This window comes from Acomys russatus, chromosome 29 (genome assembly GCF_903995435.1).
Source record: "Acomys russatus chromosome 29, mAcoRus1.1, whole genome shotgun sequence".
Lineage (NCBI taxonomy): Eukaryota > Metazoa > Chordata > Mammalia > Rodentia > Muridae > Acomys > Acomys russatus.
Genome location: NC_067165.1, coordinates 16,626,416 through 16,654,127, shown reverse-complemented (window position 1 = coordinate 16,654,127; position 27,712 = coordinate 16,626,416). Strand labels below are relative to the sequence as shown.

Genomic DNA, 27,712 nt, shown 5'->3' with positions numbered 1-27,712 from the left:
GCGCACACACACGCACACACACGCGCACACACATACATGAAAATTTAAAAGAAAGTACAGCCAGCCGGGCGTGGTGCTGCTTGCTTTTAATCGCAGCACTTGGGAAGTAGAGACAGGCAGATCTTTGTGAGTTCAAAGCCATCCTGGTCTACCGAGTGAGTTCCAGGACAGCCAGAGCTACACAGAGAAACCCTGTCTCAAAACACCCAATGAAAAGAAGGAAGGAGAGAAAGACAGAGAGAGAGAGAACAAAGGAGAGATAGAGAGTGTGTGTACAAAGGTCTCAAGCCAGTTCTCAGGACTGCCTCCCAAAGAAACCGTTTCCAGAGTTCTTCGGGTCACCCTGGGTCTCTGATGTTTCAGGGTCTCAACTAACTTGAAGATTACGGTCTCAGAAGGACCATACAACCGGGAAGCCTGTCATCCAAAGTTCCAGCGGTTTCCCCACCGGCTCCCCCAGTCAGGTGGGTGCCAGCATGCCTCAGCAGCTCCTGATCACCCTGCCTGCTGAGGCCAACACCTGGGTGAAGCTGAGCCTTCCCAGGAAGACCAAGGAGCAGGTGTCCCTGTGGGAGGATGTAACGAACGTGTTTGAAGGACGAGGTGAGAACAGACTGACCAAGGTGGGAGAAGGGGTAGGTGCCGCCTTGGGGATAAATTAAGGATACGAAGGTCTGTGTGGGGTTTGTGCTTGTGGATTCGGCATCGGGATATTTGTGAAGAAAATGCTGGGCTCCTGCCCCTGGTTCCTTGTGACTTTTACTGTGAGCCACTTGCATTTCCCATCTCCAGGTGCAGTGTACCACAGGAAGGCAGGCCATAGGATGTGCCCTCACACATACTGCCAGGCTCCGGCGTGTGAGCGTCTCACTCAGATTCAGGGAATCAAAGGCCTCTGTTCCCCGAGTCAGGTTTTCTGCAAAGCTCCTGGCCATCTTGGCCCTAATCAATATTTTTGATAATGATTAGTCTTTTCATCGTCTTTTTCCTCTGAGAGGCAGGAACAAAATACCTGGCTGCTCACATTTTACCTAAATAATTGTGACTTCCAAGTGTTGGCTTGCTTGAAAGTAGTAGGGAGGGTAGGGGAGTAGATTTTCCGTGTGATCTCTTTCTTTGTTCATGTCCATAAGGCTTCAGCCAAGGCTTTGTTTGTTTTAATTTAACTGTCCTAGCTGAGGGACTTTGGCTAAGCATCTTTCCCCACCCCCACCCCTGCCCCCGAGACAGGGTCTCTCTGTGTAGCCTTGGCTGTCCTAGACTCACTTTATAGACCAGACTGGCCTCGAACTCACAATCTGCTTGTCCCTGCCTCCCAAGTGCTAGGATTAAAGGCGTGCACCCCCATGCTCGGCTGCTAAGCATCTTAACAGAAGAAAAAAATGAAAAGTTCCCTGTCTTTGGTGGTGGCGGTGTTTGGTCACAGTGTCTCGTGTGTAGCCCAGCCTGACCTCCACCTTGGCTGGCCTTGAACTCTTCACCCGCCTGCTTCTGTTTCCTGAGTGCAGGGATTAGAGGTGTGCGCCACCGTTCGTGGCATGAGTGATTTATCCTGGATGCTTATTAATTGCTGAGGGAGACACATAGATATCAAAATAATAGCAGATAACCTTTTTTTAAAAAGTTCTTTGGCATGCAATGGGCAAGAAACTGCCTCTAATTGCATGTATTAAGACTTTTCCCAAGGCAAATAGATACTACAGAACCAAGTCTAGCAGAGTGTCATAGTTTTTCCTGGAGAAAGGATAGAAGAATTTGTAACTTAAGGAGTGGGTTTTGGAGTGAGCCATGGAGTGGGCAGTGTTCAGCCTAAGCAAAGAACAGGATGCTGAGCTGAGTGAGGCTGAGGTGAGCCTGAGCTACAGAGTGAGGCTGTCTAAACAAAGCAAGCCAAGGGTGGTGGGGTGCTGTGGAAAACTGGCTGGCGGTGTTGACTGTTAATCCATAGAATTAAGTCCCAGTGTGCAGGAGGCGGAGGCAGGTCTCTGTGAGTTCTAGGCCAGCCAAGGCTACGTGCTCTTTCTGAGTGTGTGGGGAAGGAGCCCCTGCCTGTGGGGCTGGGGGCAGATTTTCTGTTTTGTGGTCTGGGAAGGTACACATCATGGTTCTTGTCCTTGTGCAGCTCTGCTGTCCCATGGGGCTGAGGGGACCCAGCGAGAGAGTTTAGCTGATGGAGCGACCTCTGGCATCCTTGAAGCAGAGTCCCAGGTGTGTTGAGTTTCTTCCCCCACCCCCTTTCTTCTCTTCTCTCTCTCTCTCTCTCTCTCTCTCTCTCTCTCTCTCTCGCTCTCTCTCTGTGTGTGTGTGTGTGTGTGTGTGTGTGTGTGTGTGTGTGTGTGTGTGTGACATTCCTTCTTTGTTCTTTGAAGATGTAAACTGTCTTTTTTGAGAAGCAGAACTAGGTTGAGATCAATAATTCATATCTGGGGAGGTCCACACAAGGTTACTTACACATCGAAAGCTAGGCTTCTGTGGTGGCAGTTTCCATTTTTATAGTGGCTTCATCCCCAGTGAACATTTCAGGCTAGAAAGCAAAGAAAGTGATAGTGTTCCACCCGGCTCCAAGCCAACAAATCAGTAAAGGAATGATTTGGAGAGAGGGCCCAATGGATCAGAGTGTTGTTTGCTGCATAATGGTGAAGACTTGAGTCCAGGCCTCAGCTTTGGCACAGCAATATGGGTACGCTTGTAACCCCAGTGCTGGGGTGTGTATGTACTACATACACATACTTACATAACAGATTAGTAACGTAGTTTCTAATAAAAAATAACCATCAAAATATGTAAGTGAGAATTAAGTCCCAGGGTTCTTAGTGATCTGTGCACATGAGTGTGGCCATTGGATAGCATTAAAAAACAGCCACAGGAGAAGTTAATAGAGGGGGGAAAAAAATAAAAAGGCTGGGCCACATAGCCCACACATTTCACAGGTGGGTGGGAAACAAGGGAGTAAACAACATTTAGGGAATTGTCAGAAGTAGGTTATCACTGCCTAATAAAAATTTGGTTGAGACAGAAGAAAGTTCTAGGACAGGCACAAAAGGAATACTTTGAGTGGCTTGGGGAGATGGCTCAGTGGTTAAGAGCTCAATTCCCAGTGTTTATGTCAGGTAGCTCATAACTTCTTATAAGGTCAATTCCAGGGAGAGCCAACACCTCTAGCCTCCATGGGCACCTGTATGTACATACATTCACTCAGGTGCACACATTCACATACAGTAGAGAAATAAATCTTTAAGCATATAGAAATATTTACCTGGAGATTATTGGAGGCCCGGAGAGATGTCTCTGTGATTAAGAGCATTTACTGCTCTGGCAGGGGATATGAGTTTGATGCCAGCATCCATGTTGGGCACCTCAAAATTGCCTGTAAGCTGGGCATGTGGTGGCACACACCTTTAATCTCAGCAGTTAGGAGGGAGAGGCAGGCAGATTCATGAGTTCAAGGCTAACCTGGTCTATAGAGTGAGTTCTAGAACAGCCAGGGCTACACAGAGAAACACTGTCTTGAAAAACAAAAACAAAAAAACTCTTGACAAAATAAAAAACAAAAAACCTCCCTGGGACTGAATCCCCAGGAAATCCAGCACTCCGTTCTAAGCTCTGTTGTAGTCAGCTGCACTCACATGTACCACCACCGCCACTACCACTGTACATATGTATACGCACAGAATTAAAAATAAAATAAATGTTTTTGTTTAAGAGAATTTGTTGGAAATGTGAGATTGCAAAATTTAGTGGCTCGGAGCTTGTTTCTTCTCGTTCAGTAGTCTAGAGCAATTTTTAAACAGTGAGCTTTTTTATAACTTCAATTCCCTCAGCTAAGCAGTTAACTGTGGCAGGACTAAGAGTCATCTACAGTTAGCTATGAGGTCATGGATGAAGCAATGCTAACAGTCCAGCTGCTTAGCATTAGCTTATTTTTATGATCCACATACCTGGAATCTCTTTACATTCGTCAAAAATTGGATTCTCAAGCTGCATGGTGGTGGCGCACGCCTTTGGTGGATCCCTGTGAGTTCGAGGCCAGCTTGGTCTACAATGTGAGTCCAGGACAGCCAAGACTACACAGGGAAACCTGTCTCAAAAAAAAAAAAAAAAAAAATGGGTTCTCAGTGGGCCTACAAGATGGCTTATCAAGTAAAGGAGCTTGGCTCAAAGCCTGATAATGTTAAGTTCAGCTCCTCAGATCAACAGGATGGAAGAAGAAAACCAGCTTCCCCAAGGTGTCCTCTGACCTCCAAGGCATTTGGTGACACTCCTGTAATGCATAAATAACAAATGTGATCAAAATGCTAAAGCCTAGGTTCTGAGCACCAGGATAGGATTGCACTAATATTGAAATATGAAGTGCAAGTGACCGGTAGGAAAATGCAGATGTGTAATTCAGTTGAGTATGGTGGACACACCTATAACCTCAGTAGTTAGGAAGCCCCGGCAGGAGGATTGCTACAAGTTTGAAAACAGCCTTGGCTACATAGCAGGACCAGATCTCAGACAGACAAGGGCTGGAAAGATTGCTCAGCCACTCAGAGCACATGCTGCTTTTCCAGAGGAGCCACAGTGTGGGTGGCAGCGTCTCCAACTCCAGTTCCAGGAGGGTTTCTTCTGACCTCTGCAGGCGCTGTACACACATAGTACAAAACATTCACACGTGTCATATAAAACAAATCTTTTAAAAAAGCAGAATGAAAGAACTAAAAAGTACTCCTATTTTGTCATGTATGTACTGTGAAAGCAAACTAATAAATAGAACATTCCATTGTCCCAGGAAGTCCCCTTGAGCCTTTTCCCAAACTAGCACCCCATGAAGAGAGTACGTGAAATGTACATATTCTGTCTCACAGCTGTGTCCTATTTGTGTTACTTTGTCCTTCTACTGCCATCTTTAGGATTGAATACTTCTTCAGCATGCTATTTTTTGGCTTCTAATGATTTTTGGCTACTTTCTAAAAGTCCCATGGTGGTATCTTCCTGTAAACCCAGCTACCCTGACCTTGTTTTCATCAGGCCAGTCTACCTTAAGTGACATTTGCTGCTCTTGCAAAGACCTGGGTTGTTCCCAGCACCCATGGGTTGCTCACAGCCACCCATAGCTCCAGTTTCCTGGGATCCCTAGGATTCTGACCTCCTAGTGCACCAGGCACATGTGAGGTGTATATACATACATGTAGACAAAAGACTCATACATGTAAATAAATCTTAGAACAAAAACCCAAAACAAGCACCAATAGAAAAATGAAGCTGGGCAGCGGTGGCGCACGACGTTAATCCCAGCACTTGGGAAGCAGAGGCAGGTGGATCGCTGTGAGTTCCAGGACAGCCAAGGCTGCACAGAAAAACCCTGTCTCAGACCCCCACTCCTGCCAAAAGAGTAACCTTGAGGTTCCATCTCATCATAGTCAGAAATAGCTACCATCAAGAACAGAGGCTGTAGAGTGTAGGAAAAGGGAACTCCCCACTCACTGTCTGTGGGATTGTAAACGAATACAGCCCTTACGGGATTCAGTATGGAGCGTTCTCAAAAAAGTCAAAGGAAGACTTCCATGTGACTGCTTTATACCACTCCTGGGCACAGACCCAAAGGATCTGCGTCCTACCACAGAACACCTGCAGGTCCACGTATCTTGCTGGACTGTTCACAGTAGCGAGAAAATGAGGCCAGCTTAGATGCCCCATCAACAGGAGAATGGACAGTGCCAAGGTGGAACACACACAATGGAGCTTTATTAAGCTGTTAAAAAAAAAAAAAAAAAAAGAAGTTGTGAACTTTTCAGGAAATTGAGTGGATCTTGGGAAATGTATAAAGTCAGGTGACCCAGATTCGGAAGGACAGATAGTGTGTGGCTCTCATGCGTGGATCCTAACCTACACATCTGTATATAGATGGGGAAAGTGTGGAAAGAAATAAGGAGATGGGGGCTGGAGAGACGGCTCAGAGGTTAAGAGCACTATCTGTTCTTCCAGAGGTCCTGAGTTCAAATCCCAGCAACCACATGGTGGCTCATAACCATCTATAATGTGATCTGATGCCCTCTTCTGGCCTGCAGGTGTACATGCAGGCAGAACACTGTGTATGTAATAAAGAAATATTAAAAAAATAATAATAATAATAATAAGGAGACCATGAGAGGGACAAGGGGGCAGTGAGAAAGGTGACGAGGCCATGGGTGCGTGAAGAGAACAGGTGTCCTTCAGGGGCCTGAGGGAGAAGGCTGGAAAATTAAAAGGGTGCGAAGGTACTAGGGGCAGTAAGCGCTACTACAGGAGCGTTTCCTTGCGTGCCCTGCTTGCTCTGTTCTCATCCCCTCCCGTTCTCCCTTGCCCCAGAGCTGCCTCCATCCATGCTGCTCTTGCTCCTCAGACAGATGGTTGGTCACTCCTGAGGCCTTTTGGACCATTCTGGAAAACTCTCTCCTCAGATTTCCACATGACCCTCCCCTACTGAGACAGCGCCCTAAGGACCAGATCACCTTGACTCTCACTGGCTTTCTCACTTCTTTGTATTATTATTATTATTGTTGTTGTTGTTGTTATTGTTATTATTGTCCTGTATATTTAATTACTTACAGCAGTAATTCAAGACAATCTCCAGACACAGCCAGAGGCTGCTCCTGGCCAATCCGATGTGGAATCTCTAGCTTGGAACCTGCCAGAGGTCCTTAGACCGTGACTGGGGTGAACTCTGACTCCTCTTGGCCGTTTGTTTTTTGTAGGAGTCGTTGACTTTCAAGGACATAGCTGTGGACTTATCCCAGGAGGAGTGGGGGCAGCTGACTCCTGCACACCAGGCGTTGTACCGGGAGGTGATGCTGGAGAACTACAGAAACCTGGTGTCAGTAGGTAAGGGCCGGCCAGCGCCCTCATTTCGTTTTTCGCTGCTGTGACAGAATTTCCCTACCAAAAAAAAAAAAAAAGCAACTCGGGGAAGGGAAGGTTTATTTGTCCCATAATTTCGGGAAAGTTGAGTCAAGGACTTGAGCATCAGATCTTCAGTAAAGAGCGAAGACTAGAATACACACCCTTGTTTGCCTGCTCGCCCTCAGCTGGCTTTCCCTGCACTCGCATAGTCCAAGGCCCCAGACTAGGGAATGGTGCCGCCCACAGTGGACTGGGGTCTTCTCACGTCAGCGGAGACAGCTTCCAACACCAACTTGGTCTGGACAGTTCTTCGATGAAGAGTATGTTCAGGTGATTCAAGGCTGTGCCAAGCTGACAATTAGAACTTAAACATCACTGGGGCCTGGAGGGACGGCTTGGACATTAAGAGCACTGGCTGTTCTTTCAAAGGTCCTGAGTTCAGTTTCCAGCAACCACATGTTGGCTCATAACCATCTATTGCCCTCTTCTGTCAGGCAGGCACACGTGCAGGCAGAACATTGTTTGCATAATAAATAAATTAATCTTAAAAACAAAAAGAAAAAACCCTTAACCATCACACCGGCTGTCTTCCATAAACCTACTCATTGTTTTGTTTTTGGGCTTTTTTGCTTGTTTGGTTGTTGTTGTTGTTTGGTTTTTTGGGGGGAGAGATTGGTTTTTTTGAGGCAGGGTTTCTCTGTGTAGCCTTGACTGTCCTGGACTCGCTTTGTAGACCAGGCTGGCCTTGAACTCACAGCGATCTGCCTGCCTCTGCCTCTGAGTGCTGGGAATAAAGGTGTGTGCCACCAGGCCATTGTTACTGAACTGTTGGTGCCGTGGGTTTGTTGGGTTTTGGCTGTGGGTTTTTGTATTGGGGATGTCTTGTTCCTTTGAAGGCCAGAGCGTAACGGATGACTTCCTTAAGGGACATCTTTTATTTCAGAGAGATAGAAAAGAAAGACGTGACTCTGTTGGGTATGAGAAACCCTGAATACGGAATGCTGAAACTAGACTCTGGGGTGGGTGGTTACTAAACAGCAGCTTCGACATTGATACTGTTTCCTTTAACTCCATAAGCAGGGTATCAGCGTTCCAAGCCTAGTGTGATTTCCCAGCTGGAGAAAGGAGAAGGACCATGGATGGCAGAGAGCCAGAGCCCAGAGGATCCCATTTCAGGTGAGACCAGGGTAGACGAGCCCTTTGGGTAGGTTGGCTAGAGAGCTCGGGGTCTTCCCGGGCTGTGGGGAGGGCTCAGGGCGCTGACAGGACCTGCACTGGGTCTCATTTTCCCCGCTCCCCATCGCTGCTTTATTTTCCAAGTCTCTGCAAGAGACTGTAGTTAGAAGGGAGAGGACTCTTGCCCCCATTAGGCTTAAACCCGATCCCCACACAGAACTGGAAGTTCAGCTGGCGTGAAATGCCTTATAAACATTTGCTGTCTTCTGAAACGGGTCTTTTTTCAGCAGCACACTTCATTCCACAAATCTTTCTGTCTTTTGCTTTCTGTATCTCCTTCTCTCACTATGACTTTTTAACCTCAACTTCGCTCTCGATTCTTTTAACCTGCAAGCGGGCTGGTGAGATGGCTTGGCAGGTAAAGGTCCTTGCTGCCACAGCTAAAGACCTGAGTGTGACCGCCGGGACCCGCAGTGTGAAAGGAGAGCTGTGACATGTACATGCATGCATGTATACACATACATAATTTAAAAAAAGAAACTTTTCTCTCATAAATAATGAGGAAGGTTAGAGAAATAACACTGTGTTCACCCAGTGAATTTACAGTGACGTTAAAGTGTCGGCAGAAGTGCTGAGTTCTGGGGACTCTGAAGCCTGCGGACTAGGACACACAACAGTGCCAGTGATTGGAAAGCAGTGTGGTGTGCCCTGGCCAAATGACGGGGCGTCTATCCCATGACCCAGCAGTGCCGCCTCAGCCAGCTCTGCTATCCATGTGGATGCTGATCAGAGCCTCTGTGTAGCCTCCAGTGTGCAGTTCGGGAGGCAGTGGCAGAAGGGTCAGGAGTTCATCCCTGTCCGGTTTACAGGGGACTCCACCTCAGAAAATAAAACGGGCCAGGATTTTCTCCGTAAAGGCCTTACACACCCTGCCTTAGGGTTATTCTGAGATCCTGCACTTTGCTACCATAGTATATTTTTAGAATTATATTTTGTTTATTGCTACTATTGAGCATTTCTATTTTCATATATTTTAAACTTTTATTCATTGTTTTGGGGCATTTTGAAACAAGATATTACTACTCTGTAGCCCATGCTGTCTTCAAACTCAAGGTGATCCTCCTGCCTCAGTTTTCAGAGTATTGAGAGTCCAGGCCAGAGCTCTCACATTCTGCTTGATTTCCCAGTTAATATTCACATTGATCTTAAGCAGTCAGCCATTTTGCTTTACCCTGCTTTAAGCAATAGTTGCTTGTACATGCTCCTGGGTTTTATCATCCACAACTGATAATGATGAGAAAAACACAGGCTGAGGGTACAGTTCATGGGCAGCAAACTGCCTGCACATACCAGGACCACAAAGCAAACAACAACAACAAAAAAACCCAAAGAAGCAAAATAAAAACAATGATGAAAGCTGCTCTGAGTGTTGTATTTAAAAACATATTTCTTGATGGAATCTTTTTTTTTAAAGATTTATTTATTTATTATGTATACAGCATTCTGCCTGCAGGCCAGAAGTGATGGTTGTGAGCCACCATGTGGTTGCTGGGAATTGAACTCAGGACCTTTGGAAGAGCAGTCAGTGCTCTTAACCTCTGAGCCATCTCTCTTGATAGAATCTTAAAAGTAACCCCATAGTGGGTTTTTTAAAAGACGCATTGGCCAGCCACTATGGTACAACTGCAGTCCTAGAGGGAGGGGCAGAGGATCAGGTCCTCAAGATCATAATCATCTGTGGAGGAGGACTGAGGCTAGCCTGGGCTACTTGATAGAAAATTGAAGTACATAATAAGTATTTATTTAATTCAGTGAAATAACAAAATTCCAATTTCAAAGTTCAGTCGTGCTTCATCCTGTCCCTCAGCTTTGGAGTGGGCTACAGCGACAGTGTCTTCCATTATCCCCTGCTCCTCTCCAGGACCGGAGACAAGGCCTGATAAATGTCGACTTCATTAGTCTCTATTTAGAGCTTGAAGTTTAGAGCTTCTACTTATAGGAAATTATACCTTCCATGAATACAAACCTGTCACCCGACATACTAGTTAGTAATGGTGTAATGAATTACTAAGTAAAAATCACCAAATAGAGCCCACATGGTGGCACATGCCTGTAATCCCAGCACTCAGAGAGGCAGAGGTGGGCGGATCTCTGTGAATTCAAGACCAGCCTGGTCTACAGAGTGAGTTCAGGACAGCCAAGGCTACATAGAGAAACTCTGTCTCGAGAAACCAAAACAACAACAACAAAAAACCTAGCCAGACTTAAAAATAAATAAATTTATTGAGTTTGTTTTTTGACAGTTTCATACATGTATCATATGCATTCAAATTATTGTAATATTCTAATCTTCTTTCCACCTCTGCTTTGAGTCTCAAAAAAATTTAAATAAATAAAAATTAAAAACCAAAAATCAAGTGAGAATCTTAAAGGACATTACCTCAGACCTAACAGCAGCAGCCATTTGGGTTTCTTGAGAGTTCCCTTTGCATGAATTGCTATATTATGAATGGCTACAGGGAACATAACTAAACCCAAGAACATAGTGAGCCCAGCTTGTGATGCTCCTGGGAGCGCTGTTCTTTTAGGTCCCGTCTTCTGGACTAGCGGCTTTGTGCTTGGATGGATGGGCCATCTTTTTAGTCTTTAGTCTTTTCAAAAATAGTGGTCAATTTAAAGCCATGTCCTTGAAGGCATGCTTCTTCAGTCGCCATTCTTTGGTGTTATTAGAACACAGCTGAGCCACATGTGTGACACACGCTAGCATTGAAAGGTGGAGGCCGAGGAGTGGAGCTCAATGGTGTCATTAGCCATGTGAGGCCCTGTATCAAAGAGAGACTGAGACAGGGAGAATTGAATGTTGCAAATTTTACAACATATAAAATCGGATGCAAGTAACTGAGTCACTGTGTCTTTGCAAGTTGTTGTTGTTGTTTATTTTTGAGATAAGGTCTTAAGTATCTCGTTTTTGGTTTTGTTTTTCGAGACACCGTTTCTCTGTATAATAGCCCTGGCTGTCATGGACTCACTTTGTACACCAGGCTGGCATTGAACTCACAGCGATCCACTTGCCTCTGCCTACCAAGTGCTGGGAATAAAAGCATGTGCCACCATGCCTGGAGTTGGTCTTGAACTCACTGCCTAGCCATTGATGACTTTGCACTTCAGATCTTCCTATCTCCACTTCATGAGTGATGTGCATAGGCCACATTGTCTAGTTTATGCAGTGACCCAGGGTTTCACGTAAGCCAGGCAAGCACTGCCAGCTGAACAGCCTCGGTCTCCATTTTTTCATTCTTTTTTTGGGGGTGGGATTGTTGTTTGTTTGTTTGTTTGTTTGTTTGAGACAGTGTTTCTCTATGTAGTCTTAGCTGTCTTGGACTAGCTTTGTAGACCAGGCTGGCCTGGAACTCACAGAGATCTGCCTGCCTCTGCCTCCTGAGTGCTGGGGTTAAAGGCGTGCACCACCACGCCCGACTTTAATTCATTTCTTATTGCCTGCCCAGCCTGCATAACTATATCTGAACACAGTGAAAACCTCATGCTGCTTTCTGTACTGTCATCTAACCCTCTTCTGCAACATTTACAGTTTGATTGCTTTGTTTTGTTTTGTTTTTCATTTCCTTCAGATGTGAAGAGTAAACCAGAAACCAAGGAGTCAACTGCAGAGAATATTTCCCTCAAGTTCTGTCATGGCATCGTGACAGAAAGGCTCAGAAAGGACAATATAGTCTGTTCTACATTGAAAAGAGCCTCCAGCTATGGTGACACATTAGCAGGGCAGCAGGAAGCCTGTGGGAAAGGCGTAAGACAAGCCGCTTTGACCCACAAAAAGAGACTCCAAGAAGTGAACAAATTTGGGGAAAACCTTGAGAGTTCCAATGTTATTTTAGAGCAGAACCAGCACAAATACAAACCAGCCAGAAAGAGGAACAAATATAAATTAGGTTCAGTTAACCATCCCACGAGCTGCGTAAGGACCAGAATGTATGGATGTGATATCTGTGAAAAGACGTTCAAACAACCTGTTCATCTTACTGAGCACATGAGGATTCATACTGGTGAGAAGCCTTTCAGGTGTAAGGAATGTGGAAGGGCCTTTAGCCAGAGCGCGTCTCTAAGTACACACCAGAGAATCCACACTGGTGAGAAGCCCTTCCAGTGTGAGGAATGCGGCAAAGCCTTCAGGCACCGCTCATCGCTTAGCCAGCATCACAGAACTCACACCGGAGAGAAACCTTTCGTGTGCGACAAATGTCAGAAAGCCTTCAGCCAGAACATCAGCTTGATCCAACACATGAGGACTCACTCTGGAGAGAAACCCTTTAGCTGCAATGAATGTGGGAAAACTTTTCGACAGATTAGGCACCTCAGTGAACACGTAAGAATTCACACGGGGGAGAAGCCCTATGCATGCACCTCGTGCTGTAAGACGTTTAGCCATAGGGCATATCTCACACACCACCAGCGAATCCACACTGGGGAGAGACCCTACAAATGTAAGGAGTGCGGGAAAGCGTTTAGGCAGAGGGTACACCTTAGCAACCATAAAACTGTGCATACGGGAGTGAAGGCATATGAATGTAACCGTTGTGGGAAAGCCTACAGACATGATTCATCCTTTAAGAAACACCAGAGACATCACACTGGAGAAAAACCTTATGAGTGCAATGAATGTGGAAAGTCCTTCAGCTATAATTCGTCACTGAGCCGACACCATAAAATACACAGAAGGAACGCTTTTCAAGATCATGTATAAAAAAAGGATCCAGGACACGATTCTGAGCTTTAAAGTTTCAGGACTCAAGTTTAGCAACTTTTGATTTTTGTTAGTACCGTAAATAAACACTACATTGATTGCTCTGACACTTATACAAAATGCTATGAAAATTCACATTTATTTTTTGCTCATTTCATGGTAGATTAATAAATCATATCGTTATGGACTCATTGATCTACAGATTAGTATTTGGGAGCTACTGATTGAAATGTTACCACCTGGACTGGGGAGGTGTCTCCGCAGGTAAAGGCACTTGCCGCTAAGCATTGTAATTTACCTAATTTTGATCCTTGAACCTCGTGTGGTAGGAGAGGACTGCCCCCACAAGCTGTCCTCTGATCTCCGTGTGTGTACACTGTCTATTTAATTTTAAAATATTAACTATGTCCTTTACTCAAGTCAACAGTTTTGAGTATCCTTTCTCCAAGCTTATTATACCATATTTCTAAATACCTGTGCACTTTTTGGGGGGATATAGGTGGTGGTAACCAAGACAGGGTTTCTCTGTGTACCCCTGGCTGTCCTGGAACTCACAGAGATCTGCTTGTCTCTGCCTCCTGAGTGCTGGGATTAAATGCATGCACCACCATACCTCAGTTACCTGTGATCGTTTAGGAATTAATTTATTGATTGGCAGTATTGGGTTAAAGCTAAAGTATTGTGGGGTGCTTTTCCTCCAATCCCTATGCTCCCAGAATAACAACTCATGAGACTCAAAATATTTCTACAAATACTTACACATGTAGCTAGGCTCTCTAACTAGCTCATAATTTAACCCATTTATTCTAACTACATTCTGCCACATGGCTGGTTACCTTTGCTCAGGTACCATGCATCCTCACATCTTACCGGGAGAATTTCTAGCACCTCGGTCCATCCCAGAATCCTCTCTGCCTGCTGGATGCCCCACCTCTTATTTCCTGCCTAAGCTATAGGCCATCAGAATTATTACTGACAAGTGATGTTTCCATACACAAAATACCCTCTCAACATTTCTCCCTTTGAGTCCAATAGAAGGTTCTTTTTCTTTCAATAATAAAGTATATACAATAACAACAATAATGAAAACTATTAGGTAAGATTTACATTCATGATGTCCAGCCTATCCTTTCTTGGTGTGTTCAGAGTTCTGTGCCTAAATCATTTTCTATTATGGCCTTTATGTAACAACCGAAAAACACCTAGATCTAAAGACATCTCAAATCCTAAACAATTTAAGCTTTATTGTAAGACTGTAACTAGGTAACTAGCTAATCTTCAACCCCCATCAGAGACTTGGTAAGGAAATAATATTACTTTAGTATGTAGGAAGTGCAGGCAAGCAGCTTCCAAAATAGAACTGACAGCTGGCTGCCTGCACAGTCACCCAAATTTTCTCTATAGCTTTGGAGCATCATCTATAGCCTTCTGGCCCAGAATATCTGACAGACATATTTGTGAAGCAGGAATTACGAAGGACTTGTTCACCCTGTCTTGGCAGTTGACTTTGCCTGTGTCCAAGTTTGCCCCATTTTGTATCGTATTTTATCTGCAGCCAAAGCAAGGACTTTTTTTTTTTTTTGGACTGGTGGATAGCTTGTCACATTTGAAGCCATTTCCTGACATAGGCTCTTCGAAGCTCATCATCGTCTTTCATGTTGAATGGGGTGCTGCCAGGAACTGACATGTTTCATGTTCTGTAGGTCTCTTAGGTGTTTGAAGATCACCTGTCTGTATACATTACATATTGTGTATGTATGTGCACATTACATATTGTGTAACGTATTGTGTAATTTGTCTATTCAAATCTGAATAGGCAAATGTTGCTTGTTTCTAGCTGTTTACTATCTGTCTAACCTAGGATATCTCTCTGATAAACTAGACTAGTATCTGATATGAACATGAGTTTGATCATTAATCTGCATTATTTAAATATCCTAAGCAGTTTGTAATAGCAGCTTTTAAGAGGACTGAAAGTAAACCTTGCATTTATAAATGAGTTATATATGTCCAATACCTTATATAAGAGTTGAAACATATATACATTTATATCAAAAGTAACTTGTGTGTGTGTGTGTATGTGTGTGTGTGTGTATACCATTGTCAAAATAACCTTAATTCTTTATCAAGATAGAAAAATCTATACTAATATAAGCAAAAATAACCTTTTTCTGTATTAATATACACATCTATACCAATGTTAGATTATTGGATTATAAAATGTTCTTTGGTTTGAGTAGATTCAATAATCTACCCTCTTTTCCTATTATTCCTATACAATCTATCCTATATTCCCCCCTTTTTCTTCTCAACTCCTTTCTCCTTACCTAAGAAAGGAGAAAAGGAAAGAAATCCCTAAGTCTAAATGCTTATAACTAGTTTCCTCCCTGATCAAGACCAATTAATAATGTGTAATCAACTCCTTTTAATGACAAGCATCTATCACCCAATAGAACAACCAAAATCTACCCACCCCACCTTAAGGGAATGGGACATTACTCTCTTAATATTGCTTTCTGCTGATTTGGGGCAATGTATCCCTTTTGGGGACCTAAGAAAATTGAGAAAGTGGCTTAAGAAAGCTAGGTGTAATATTTATTGTCTAATCTCTAAATGCTGTGAAAATGCAGTCTTAAATGAAGTCCTGTTTGGAACAGTCTGAAAGGCTGGACCAACTGAGCTAACTGCTTTGAAGTTGTCCTGGAAGCAAGTTTTGATGAGACATCAACTGAAGCAGTCTGAGGCTGGACCATGCGGGATGCTGGGATAGATCTGTTTCAGCATCTCAACATCCTGGAGGATGAGTCTGGTCAAGGCCATCTCCATTCAATTGGTGTTTGGTCCTTTTGTTCTGTAAATATATAAGCTCTCACAAGTAATATACAGTTCTGCAATTATATATGCATGGGATGTTCAGCGTGCAAGGGTCAATTAAAGATGATTTCTTGATCTTTGAGCAGGTGAAAGACATCTGTCTTTCTTTAAGAAAGTCTGGACTGTGTACCAAACTAGAATACCAATTTTTAACTATGCCACTTAAAAGAATAGCATAAGAAGTCCTCAGGATTTTGTAGCCAACATGATTTATTGGCTATGCATAGACAGTTATGTCTCAGCCAGTCTCAGAGCTGTACAGTCTACAGTCCCAAGTAGAAGGGTTAGTTTCTACATTACCTGTCTTGGTTTTGATTTGTTTCCTTTTGTGTGTAGCCAAGATTTTAAAGGGTCTCTCTCTGCCAAATCTGATTTTTATAAATTTGGATGGAGGACATAGCTTTTCTTTTCCTGTCAGAACAAAATCTCCTCAACACAACACGCCTCCTGTCTTCCATCTTGGAATTAGGACCTTTATATGCTGCTCTAATTCAGCATCCTAGTGTGTGGTGTGTGTGTGTGTGTGTGTGTGTGTGTGTGTGTGTGTGAGAGTGTGTGTGTGTGTATCTGTATGTATGTGAGTGTGTGTGTATGTATGTGAGAGTGTGTGTGTGTGTGTGTGTGTTTCAAAACAGGGGTTCTCTGTGTATCCTTGGTTATCCTAGACTCAATTTGTAGACCAGGCTGGCCTCAAACTCAGAGAAATCCACCTACCTCTGCCTCCCTGGGTGCTGGGATTAAAGGCGTGCACTCGCTAAATCCAGATTTTTTTTTTTAACAGTTGTCCTGCTTGTCTCATTGACAAAAAAATTCAAAGCCAACAAAGCATCATTTACTCTATCCTTGGGATAGCCTTTATCCCCCTTCTGTTCTGTGAGCATCCTTTAAAAGTACCTATCAGAATTCTTCACGGTTGCTTGTCCTGCAGTACCGCAAGATGTATCTGTAACAGGTTTCATGCCATATTGGGCAAAACTGTTTTATTTTACCAGAGACATTTGCTGGAGCATTGTCAGGCCCAGGTTGTAATTTGTACAGGTCTTTTCATAATTGTCATAACTTCTAATAAGTGTGTAACCTGAGCATCATCTTTTGCAGAGTTCAAGTCAGAGGCCGTTGGAATTCGGAATATACATCAAATAGTATGGCGCAGCCCAACATGTGCACGTATCTTAATGCTCTACGTTGTACGTAATTAAACCTATGGCATCGCTGTACAGTCGCATCAAGAAGTGCGGTATGGATTCTCAATTCAGTATGTTGCCATCTTTGTGGATTACCACCCTAATTCCTCAAGCCTTTGTAGATTTTTCTCATCTGGAAGTCCCTCCTTTGATGTTATTGTAAGCTCCAGACTGGATTCATTCCTCTGAGGGTTTCCCTATTTTGATCAGAAGAATCCATCAACTTCTATGTCTAACCTAGCAGATCATTTTCTGTGGCCGTACACTTGATCTTACTGACACTTGACACGTCTTCAATTTCCATCCACATCTTATAAGTCTCTCTTGAGCTCCAAAATATGTTCAATAGGGATATTGATTATTCTATAATTGCTTCAAACGCGGTATGTTGTAAACTTGTACTATCTTTTTAGTAAAAAAAAAAAAAATCTGTATTCCTTAACTCAGAAAGTTGCACCACCATCGATCCGACTCTCCGGCTGAAACTTGTTAACCCCCTCAATTAGCCGCAAAGTGCTGTCCTAGGCCAGCCTCAGTTTACCTTCTCTCCGTGTCAGGGTCAGCCTGCGTCGGATTCTTAGCCCTTTCTAACTGCTTAGGTTGCCAGCTGATTTTCCTCTAGCAGGTTCTCAATCTGTGGGTCCCTTTGGAGGAAACGTATCAGACATCCTGCATATCAGATATTTGCATTACAATCCATAGCAGGTAGCAAAATTAACAGTTGTGAAGTAGCAATGAAAACAATTTTATGGTTGGGGGCCCCCACAACATGAGGAACTGTATTAAAGGGTTGCAGCATCAGGAAGGTGGAGAACCACTGTTCTAGCAAATCTGTCCTCATCCATATGTGGCTACGATGACATTTTAAAACACACACCCCAATCAAACTACATTATTGCTTAAAATCCCTCCATTGTTTATGATTAAGTGGTGATAAAGGTTGTCTTCTTTAAGTACACAGCCTTTGGTACTATTCCCACCCAAATGTATTTTGGTTTTGTCATATAGATTTTGTGGTCCCCAAATATCTAAACTTATCACTAGATTTTTCTAGGGCTTTACACTGAGCCCTGGTAGCATTAACAGGCTAGACTCAGCCACTAACCTTCGATATGCCCTTAATGAAAGAAGCAGAGAAAGGGGATTTATTTGATCCACTTTGAAATGAGGAACAGAGAGGCCCTGACATGCTTTTTAGGTTTAAACAGAGGGCAAAAGGGATGCACAACTAAGCTGTTCCTGTCAAGGGATGGTGCTGCCCATGTCTTCTCAGCTTGTGTCTCCTGCAGAGTGGTCCCACAAGCTGTAAGGACCGTGTGACTGGGAAACAGGTCTTTCTCCAAGTAGTCCCAGGGAAATGAATTTTGCTGGTTCCACTCCTTCAACAGTGCCAAAGGGATGGCCACTCTCTTTTATCTTTGCTCCCTCCAGGATTGACTATGGTATTTCGTGAGGTTTAGTCCCCATTTGTGAAGTCCCCCCACCCCCTTCTGCCCAAGTTCTTTGGCATCTGTTCGACCTCCTACAGAGCAGAGAATGATATAATTCACTTTATAAAAACCTGTTTCTGGCGAACTTTCTAATTCTTGGCTGAATCTATTAAATGAATCAAACAGCTAGACTTTATCCTTTTGGACTTTAAATTCAAGTCTAAAACCCCAATGCTGAGATTTTAGATGTGGCTCATCATGGGCTGGGAAATATTTCTCAAAAATAGAAACAAATGGGGCTGGAGAGGTGGCTCAGAGGACCTGAGTGCTTCTCCCTAGTTAAGTGGCTCTTCGAGGCCCTCTTCTGGCTTCTGCGGGCACCAGGCAGGCAGGTACCACATACAAGCAGGAAAAACATTATACACACAAAATAAAAGTAATAATAATAATTATTATTATTTTAAAAATTAAAAAGTTAAATGGACTAAAAAGGCCTGGATATAGGGGCCCAATGCCTGTAATCCCAGCACCGAAAAAGCAGAAGCAGAAGCAGAGGCCAATAATAAGGGTGAAAGAAAACAAAAAAGACACTGACACAACCAGCGTCTTTGAAACTTGAGTTCGTAATCGCTCCGTAAGCTGGGAAAGCTGGTGCCAGGTGCTAAGATCCAGATTCGGGGTCCAAGGGTGTCAGAGGCCAGCTGCACTGGGGCAGCGAGGTGACCACCAAGACCTCACAGGGCGAGCAAGAGACGCGGACAGTGACGGCAACAGCCACGCTAAAATAAGCAGGTCAGGCGAAGAGCACCTGGCTTTATTTAGATGGTCAACCTTAGTCTCGCGAGAACCAAGGACCACGGGGCGGGATGCAGGGGGGAAAGGGGCGGTCCTCGAACCGCCGCCAGGAATTCTGGGACTGGGGTGAAGGGCTGAGGGACCGCCCCTTTCTGGGGCACCCTCCAAACGAGTTTCCCGTTTTGTGTATTTTGAACCCCGCAGGACCCGGGAATGCCTCCAGGTGCCTGGGCTCAGTACACTTGAGGGGCGGGTGGCACCCCAGGGGGACAGTGGCTGAGGCGGGGCGGGCGGTGAGCGGAAAGCACACCTCTGCCCGCGCGGAAGCCGGTAACGAGTCAGGATGCTGCAAAGGATAAAAGCCCTGGCAGGCAGCCGGAACCCATCAGTGAGCTGAGGCGCTGTTGGGAACCCGGAGGACAGCCAAGTGCAGGGATTGGCTCCGGCAGCCCCTTCCTCAGGCTGGGAAGAAGGAAGAAGTTATAGAGCCCTTTCCCCTGGAAAGGCCAGTGTTAGGAGGATTTATGATAGCTGTCTGTCACTGCAGCGTGACGCAAGTGGCAACACCATAATGTGAGGGAGTGCTCAAGTGAAAAAGAACAGAGGTCTACATTGTATCGGAGCAAGGCTCCAAATGCCTGCTCATCTCCCCTCGCTTTGCCATTTTAATATACGTCCTTCCCTGTAAGGAGGGAAGTCAACCAAGGCGCAGGTGAGTACGAGTTACTTCTCTCCCCGTTTTTTTTTCCCCCGGAGTGAATGAATGCATAACAGACCCATCCTTTCCTTTGAAGGGGAAAGAGCCGCATTTATTGTGTGTTAATATGTGTAGTGGGTTTTAGCTCGGTAGGCATAGAAGGATTGGCCTACCAGTTCTTCTACATTTTAAAGATGTGCCAGTAGCATCAGGAATTTTTTTTTAATGTGTCCAAGATTATTCAAGAAACAAGTAGCATACCAGCAAATTCTACTGGACTTTCCAAGATTAGATTCAAAATCTGTTTCTGCAGGACACCTGTGAACGCTTATATGTATTCATATAAAATATTTATATCTATAAGAAGTGAGTAGTGTGCCAGGCAGTGCTGGTACATGCCTTTAATCCCAGCAGAGACAGGCAGATTTCTGTATTTTGAGGTCAACCTGGTCTACAGATTGAGTTCCAGGACAGCCAGAGTTACACAGAGAAACCCTGTCTTGACGCCTCCCCAACAAAAAAATCAAAAGTCCAAAAAGAAAATCTTATAAAATGAGGCATTTGGTTGATGGTGTAGGACCTTTATAGTTAATCTATGGTGTATCTGAAAATGCTGGTCCAGGCAGCAGGAAAAGTCATCGTGTGTCAACAGTTCATTGTATCATTTTCCTTTCTGAACTTTTTTTTTTTTTTTTTTTTTTTTTTTTGCAAATGCCTTTCATTCTTTGTTCTGGGCTCTGCTGTGACTCTGTGGAAAAGCTGTTTGTGTAATGGTGAAAGATAATACATTCGTACTACTCTCGCTTGGGAAGTCATCTTCACGCAGGCTCAGTAAGAAGGTCAGAGGGTGAACAGGTCTCCCTGTGCATCATCAAGGCAGGAGCCACGCCCACTCAAGCACCCTCCTCCCTTGTCCCACCAGGATGGAGACAACGTGCCAGATGCTAAGTTTTTCTGTGGTCCTTTTAAGATGACTTCATCTATTGGTGAGACACTTAAAGCACCAAAAGGTGCTGCCTTCTACTGTTTGCCAGACATGCCATTTGATAGGAAGGACGCGTGCTATTAAAATGGGAACTGTTCTCTAAAAATGCTGAGCAGGTTGCTCTGATGGAAGCATTCTTCTTGCTTTTCCAATCTGCTTCTCCTTGAGTCACAGCCAGACAGATGCATGGATTACAGTCACGTGCTCACTGTATTACATCTTCCCCTTTCTTTCTGTTCCCCCTGTTCTGATGGATGAGATAAGGCTGGCAAGTGTTCCTGGTCTAGCACAAGTCAGGACGTGAGCTCTGGTCATCATCTTTCACTACCTGCCATATTTCTCCATTAATCATCCATATCCTGGGCATTTCTTGTAGCCTGCGGAGTCGGGGGCTCTGCTTTATGAACCCTGAGTCCGGATGCTGGCTCCAGGAGCCTAAACCTGGGAGCGTCCCTTGGACACGCATGCCTCAGACGCTCTTCCTGTTAGGGAGCCCGGAGCCAGGGGCTCCCAAGGCCTCAGCCTGAACTTTTTTTTTTTTTTTTTTTTTTTAGCAGCGTAAGAATGTCTAGGCTGTGCATTTGTACATCAGTGTGGGCTGTTGTCTTCTCTTACGTGAATGTGAAACTCTTGTCTGGTTTCCGTGTACTAATTTTCGCATTTTTAATTGTGCTAATAGACCTTTTTTCATTGTAAGCTAATTTCTTACTGAGAGAGAAAAGAAAATTAGTGGCAAGCACCAGTGTAGTGGCTAACACAAATTTGTATAAAAAAAGATGATTTAAAAGATCATAAGGGTAATTTTTTTATGTGTGTGTTTTCCTTGTTTTGCTGTTGTTTTGAGATAGGGTCTAGTGTGTGGCCCAGGCAGGACTCAAACACAACTTGGCTGTGTAGCTGAGTATGACCTTGAACTTTGATGCCTCCCACTTCCGTCTCCCAAGTGCAGGGAGTACAGGTGTGCCCTGTCTCTCGTGGGTTGTAAGGTAAATTAAAATTCACCAAGATCTTTTTCTCATCTTAAGTGTATCTCAAGATCTATAATCATTAAAGATAGTGAAATAGTATTCCAAATCTATAGAGCTTTGAGATAAAATAGGCAAACCTCAATGAAATCAAGGCCAAGAAAAGCCAGATTTTCCTAGAGTTATCCATGATAACTCTAGTTAGTGCCAGACCACAGATAAAACAAAATAGTTCTTTTAAAATTCTGCTAGGCTACAGTGGCAGACCACTTAATTATCTCGTGCAATGACCAGGATTCTCTCTCTAGAAGTCGGGGTGGGGGTGCAGGGTGGGGGGGGGCAGATGAGTGGATGATAACTACAAAGACTTGTTTTGTAAAGTGTTCCTGTGCTTAACTCATTGACAGTACTAATTAGTCATAAACAGATTGGCTTCCCAGGGCTAGGGCTGTGGTTCATCAGTAGAGCACTTGCCTAGCACACGGAAGGCTCTAGATTAGGTTCTCAATACTGAAATGAATGAATCAGTCAGTCAGTCAGTCAGTCAGCCAATATCATGATTCTTTTTGTCTCACAGGAATTTGCGAGCCTTTGACGACATTTGATCTGTTGTTGTGTGTGTCCCTCTTTGTTCAAACTAGAGCTGTGCCATGGCTGAGACTGGGGAAGAGGAGGCGGCATCAGCAGAAGCCTCGGGGTTCTCGGACTTGAGTGACTCGGAGTTGGTGGAGTTTCTGGACCTGGAGGACGCCAAAGAATCATCCGTTTCACTTAACGAGCCTGGCCCTTCTTCCGAGCTTCCTGGGAAGGATGGCCAACCCATAAGCTTGCAAAACTGGAAAAAGGGATTGGAGGTCTTGTCACCCATGGAGAGATTCCACTTGAAATATTTATATGTCACTGACCTGTGTACTCAGAACTGGTGTGAACTGCAGATGGTGTATGGGAAGGAACTTCCTGGTCCTTTGACGCCTGAGAAGGCGGCTGTTTTGGACACTGGTGCTAGCATCCACTTAGCAAAAGAACTGGAACTTCATGACCTTGTGACTGTCCCCATCACCACTAAAGAAGATGCTTGGGCAATTAAGTTTTTGAACATACTATCAATGATCCCCACCCTGCAGTCAGAAGGGCGCATCCGAGAGTTTCCAGTGTTTGGGGAAGTGGAGGGAGTATTTCTTGTTGGAGTGATTGATGAGCTGCACTACACATCCAAGGGGGAACTCGAGCTGGCTGAACTCAAGACACGGAGGCGCCCTGTGCTCCCCCTGTCAGCCCAGAAAAAGAAAGACTGTTTTCAAGTTTGCCTATACAAATATATTTTTGATGCCATGGTACAAGGGAAAGTGACTCCTGCTAGCCTAATCCACCACACAAAACTGTGTATGGAGAAGCCCCTGGGGCCTTCAGTGCTGAGGCATGCCGGGCAAGGCGGCATCTCTGTGAAATCTTTGGGTGACCTCATGGAACTGGTTTTCTTGTCTCTTACACTGTCTGATCTCCCAGCTATTGACACCCTAAAACTTGAATATATCCATCAAGAGACTGCCACTGCATTGGGCACAGAGATTGTACCCTTTGAAGAGCAAGAAGTGAAAAGCAAGGTGCAGCATTATGTGGCCTACTGGATGGGCCACCGAGATCCCCAAGGCGTTGATGTGGAAGAGGCATGGAAGTGTCGGTCCTGTGACTACGCAGCCGTCTGTGAGTGGAGGAGGGGCGGTGGAGTGCTCAGCTCTTCGTTGGAGCCCAAAGCCAAGAAGTTGAAATGAATGAAAGAAATGTTGGGCATTTCTGTTCTTAATATAGCTGTGTAAGAGGGCCAGGCTCTCAGGTTGGCTTTTGTGGATAGTGTTTTTTATTTTTATGTCTAAACCTTTAATAACATTCCAGCCCAGGGCTAAGGATCAGGAATGAGTGGAGAGATTTGGAGTTATTTTGACCTTGGAGCTTTGAGATGAGTCACAAAGAAGACAGATGTGCATCATCTGCTGCAAAGGTACCCTGTCACTAATCACTGCTTTCTCAAAATTTGTAGGGTTCAAGTAAATCTTTATTTTTTTTTTCTTGATAATTTTTTTTACTTTTTCATAATAAAAATGAAACACTATCTAGAATAATTGAATTGATGTGTGTTTGCCGATCTCAGTACTTTAACAACAACCACTATAGTATACATAATTTTATGGCATCAAAATCCTTTGAGTTCATGCATAAACATTTTAGGATAGAGCTAATACAATAAGCAGACCATGAATTTAAAATAAGCATGAGATGATGCAAGAAGTCATAAAAGTGAAAAGTGTTAGATGAAAAATATATATGAAGTAATAGTATTCACACACTACAGTCCAGCAATACCACTCCTGTGCATATATGCAACAAGAAATATGAAAAAAATATACGTTCGCAAATACAGAAACCTGGAAACTACGCAGATGCCCATCATCAGGTGAGTGAAACATGGTAAGCAACAGTACATGTGGATCCTAGCAACACATGGCGTGCAAAGGGTAAGTCCAAACAGACTGCAGGCAGCGGGTCATGCTTTTATTGTGAAGCTAAAACAAACATTTTAAGGACAATGAAATGGGGAGGGTTAGATGATAGGCAGGCGGATCGCCGTGAGTTCGAGGCCAGCCTGGTCTACAAAGTGATTTCAGGACAGCCAAGGCTACACAGAGAAACCCTGTCTTGAAAAACAAAACAAAACAAAAAAAGTTTTCTTCTGTTGGTGTGTGTATGTGCATGTGTGTGTACACATACCATAATGCATGTGGACATCAGAGGATAACTATGGAGCCAACTCCTTTCACCTTCATGTTTTTCACAGGGATTGGACTCAGGCCATCAGGTTTGTGAGGCAGTCACTTATGCCCTCTCAACCAGCCCTCTGTGTTTTGTTTTTGTTTGTTTGTGGACAGGGTTTTACACTATAACCTGAATAACCTAGGGCTCATTATGTAGCCCAGGCTGGCCTCAAACATGCACCACCACCCCCGGGAAGTTCTTACTAAAACTTGCTTTACAACTGACAGTTTGAGATGGCGTGGATGGCTTTGTGTTGGAGACCTACTTTATGCGTGTGTGTGTCTCTGGGTATATGTGCACCACATGTATGCAGGAGCCCGTGGAGGTTTAAAAAAAAAAAGGCATGGGATTCCCTAAAACTGATATTCCAGGCAGTTGGGAGCACCATGTGGTTCTGGGAACCAAACCTGGGTCTTTTACAAGTGCAGAAGACACTTTTAAACCACTGGTCCATCTTTCTAACTTGGACACATACTTCCAATTTACTGTTCTAACTTGTTGATTTGGATATTTACCTCTGACTAAAGCTTATTGTTCTATTCATCAGCACACTAGGACTCCTCTCCTGCAGGGATAATTCAGGGTGAAGCCTGTGCCCTGACTGAAATCCTTGCTGCATGGTAGATAACTATAAAAGATTTCAAAGTTTGGGGTCAGCAAGATGGTTCGGTGGGTAAAGGCACTTGCTGCCAAGCCTGATGACCCCAGATTCAACCCCTGGCTCCCCACAAAGTGGAAGGAGAGAACCAGCTCCCTCAAGTTGTCTCCTGACCTCCACATACGCTGTGGCATGTGCACCTCCATAGATGCACCCGGAGAGATTTCAGAGTGGACTGTGGAGACCGCGGCGCACACATCACAGCGGAACGGCTTCTCTCACACACACAATCTCACTCAGCAAATAGCTACCATTCAGTGGACAAAACGCACGCAGCTCAGTGACACAGAGCCCAGTCTCTGGGAGGTGCTGACGCTCAGGTGGAGAGCGTGCTGTGTGCTCTAAGAGAGTCCTCACCACACCCTTCATATGTATTTTTTTTTCTCAAACCAGCACTCATCTCTCAGGACTTCCACCCCATGTGGACTTGGTGAATATGAGCAGTCTTGTAATGGATGCTAAGGCATCCAATGGGCTTTCTTCTGTGTAAATTCTTTGATAGACTCGGAGTGCTTTAACTCAGTACTTAACTCCACACCGCACTGTGGACTCTCTCCAGCTCCACTCTCAGGAACGGCAAAGCTTGGAGCTAAGAGCAGCCCTACCCACACCCTCACACCTGAACCTTCCCTCTCTCCTACGAACGTGGTGATGAGTGTGGAGGTCTGCGTTTCAACAGCTTCCTTCAAAGACGGAAGTCCTTGCTATGCTTAGCACCTTGCCACCATTTCTTTCCTGTGTGGACTCTGATGACAGGCTGGATTAGAACTCTGATGATAGAGTTTTTCCGGGTGAACTCGGAGTTGGTGCTGTAACTGAAGCCTTGGTGAGGTGGCACACAGGTTTCTTCTGTCTAATGCAGACATTGCTGGTATGGAGACTGGAATTCTGAAGCCCTAGCCGCACTCCTCACACATCAGAGGTTTCTTTCATGTGTGGATTCGCGGATTGCAAGGAAGATCTGCCTCAGATGGGAACACCCCACCCCCTATCCCCCACCACAGTCGGAATCTCTTCCCTGTGCAGAGATGGGGAAGCGCCAAGAATGAGAAAATGCCTCCAATGATGAACCTGTGCAGATAACCATCTCAGTGGACACTGCAAGCAGTGGAATGGAGGGCGTAGAAAACCATGTTAGTCATCCAGATCAACTTGAGGGCTTGCAAGAGACAGGGTCTCTCTGCATAGCCCTTGGCTGTCCTGGACTCACTTTGTAAACCAGGCTGGCCTCAGACTCACAGAGATCTGCCTGCCTCTGCCTCCCTGAGTGCTAGGATTACAGGCGTGCACTACTGCACCCTGCTTTTTAAAAAATTATTATTATCATCATCATCATTTCAGATTGCATCCCGATTATTATCCTTTTTCTTGTATCTACCCGTTTCCCCCCTCCCTCCCTCTTCTGCCCTATTCCCTTCCCCTAGACCTCTGACAGAAGGGGACCTCCTCCCCCACCACATGGCCACAGCCGATCAGGTCTCATCCAGATAGCCTGTATCCCCTTCTTCTGTGTGCCCATAGGGCTTCCCTGCCAAGGGGAACTGATCAAATCAGGGGCCACCAGAGTTCATGTCAGAGGCAGTCCCCACTCCCTCCCCCTCCCCCACCTCCCAAAAGACCCAGCTATACCGCTCCGCGGCATAAACCCAAAAGATCCACTTATAAGTGAGTATATTGCTTGTCTTTCTGGGTCTGGGTTACCTCACTTAGGATGATCATTTCTAGTTTCATCCATTTGCCTGCAAATGTCAGATTTCCTTGGTTTTTATAGCTGAGTAGTATTCCCTTGTGTAAATGTACCACAGTTTCTTTACCCGTTCTTCAGGCGAGGGACATCTAGGTTGTTTCTTCAGGATTTCAGTGTATACTGAAGACCAGCTGAGGCATCCAGTCTTGTGGACTGCTACTAGATTCTTGGACCTTCTGTGCATAGGCAACAGTTAGATTAGCTGAACCATAGCCTGTAAGTCATTCTAATAAGTTACGTGTGTGTGTGTGTGTGTGTGTAGAGAGAGAGAGAGAGAAAGAGAGAGAGAGAGAGAGAGAGAGAGAGAGAGAGAGAGAGAGATCATTCTATATATTTTGTTACTCTAGAGAACCAATTTACATTGCATTATGAACTTCATGAAAGACTCAGCCTATTGCCTTCCTGTCAATTTTTTATATGAATGTTTTCCTGTGAGTGTGTGGTGTCTGTGTGAGCACACACGTGCACCCCATGCATTCCTGGTGCCCAAGTAGATTAGAAGGTTCCAGACCTCCTAGATCTGTAGTTACAGATGGTTCTGAACTACCATAGAGGTGCTGGAGATCACATCTGAGCCCTCTGTAAGAGCAACAAGCGCTCTTTTGTTGTTGTTGTTGTTTTTGTTTTTGTTTTGTTTTTTGAGACAGGGTTTCTTTGTGTTAAAGCTCTGGCTGTCCTTGGAACTTGCTCTGTAGTCCAGGTTGGCCTCAAAGTCACGGAGATCTACCTGTCTCTGCCTCCCAAGTGCTGAGATTAAAGGCGTGTGCCAC

The 27,712-nt window shown here is 44.6% G+C and overlaps 2 protein-coding genes across 3 annotated transcripts; both read left to right on the top strand.

Annotated features, from left to right (window-relative positions):
* The first annotated feature begins 374 nt into the window (after positions 1-374).
* On the top strand, positions 375-13,144 carry LOC127211606 (zinc finger protein 69 homolog). Of its 2 annotated transcripts, none has more exons than XM_051171582.1 (5): positions 375-603; positions 2,123-2,208; positions 6,717-6,843; positions 7,942-8,037; positions 11,667-13,144. In XM_051171582.1, the coding sequence occupies exons 1-5, from the start codon at positions 477-479 to the stop codon at positions 12,794-12,796; spliced, it is 1,566 nt and encodes a 521-aa protein (XP_051027539.1). In that variant the 5' UTR covers positions 375-476; the 3' UTR covers positions 12,797-13,144. The 2 variants fall into 2 exon arrangements, with proteins under 2 accessions (XP_051027539.1, XP_051027537.1); XM_051171580.1 differs by having other exon boundaries at positions 7,939-8,037.
* An 8,986-nt stretch (positions 13,145-22,130) lies between these two features.
* On the top strand, positions 22,131-23,627 carry Exo5 (exonuclease 5). The gene has a single exon (XM_051171583.1). It carries the CDS (start codon positions 22,377-22,379, stop codon positions 23,496-23,498), a length of 1,122 nt encoding a protein of 373 aa, XP_051027540.1. The 5' UTR covers positions 22,131-22,376; the 3' UTR covers positions 23,499-23,627.
* The last annotated feature ends 4,085 nt before the right edge of the window (positions 23,628-27,712 follow it).

Coding starts and splice junctions, on each gene's coding strand:
- Exo5 (XM_051171583.1), top strand. CDS start 22,377: ATGGCTGAGACTGGGGAAGAGGAGGCGGCATCAGCAGAAGCCTCGGGG.
- LOC127211606 (XM_051171580.1), top strand. CDS start 477: ATGCCTCAGCAGCTCCTGATCACCCTGCCTGCTGAGGCCAACACCTGG. Junction 604..2,122: donor GAACGTGTTTGAAGGACGAG/GTGAGAACAGAC, acceptor GTCCTTGTGCAG/CTCTGCTGTCCCATGGGGCT. Junction 8,038..11,666: donor CCCAGAGGATCCCATTTCAG/GTGAGACCAGGG, acceptor CATTTCCTTCAG/ATGTGAAGAGTAAACCAGAA.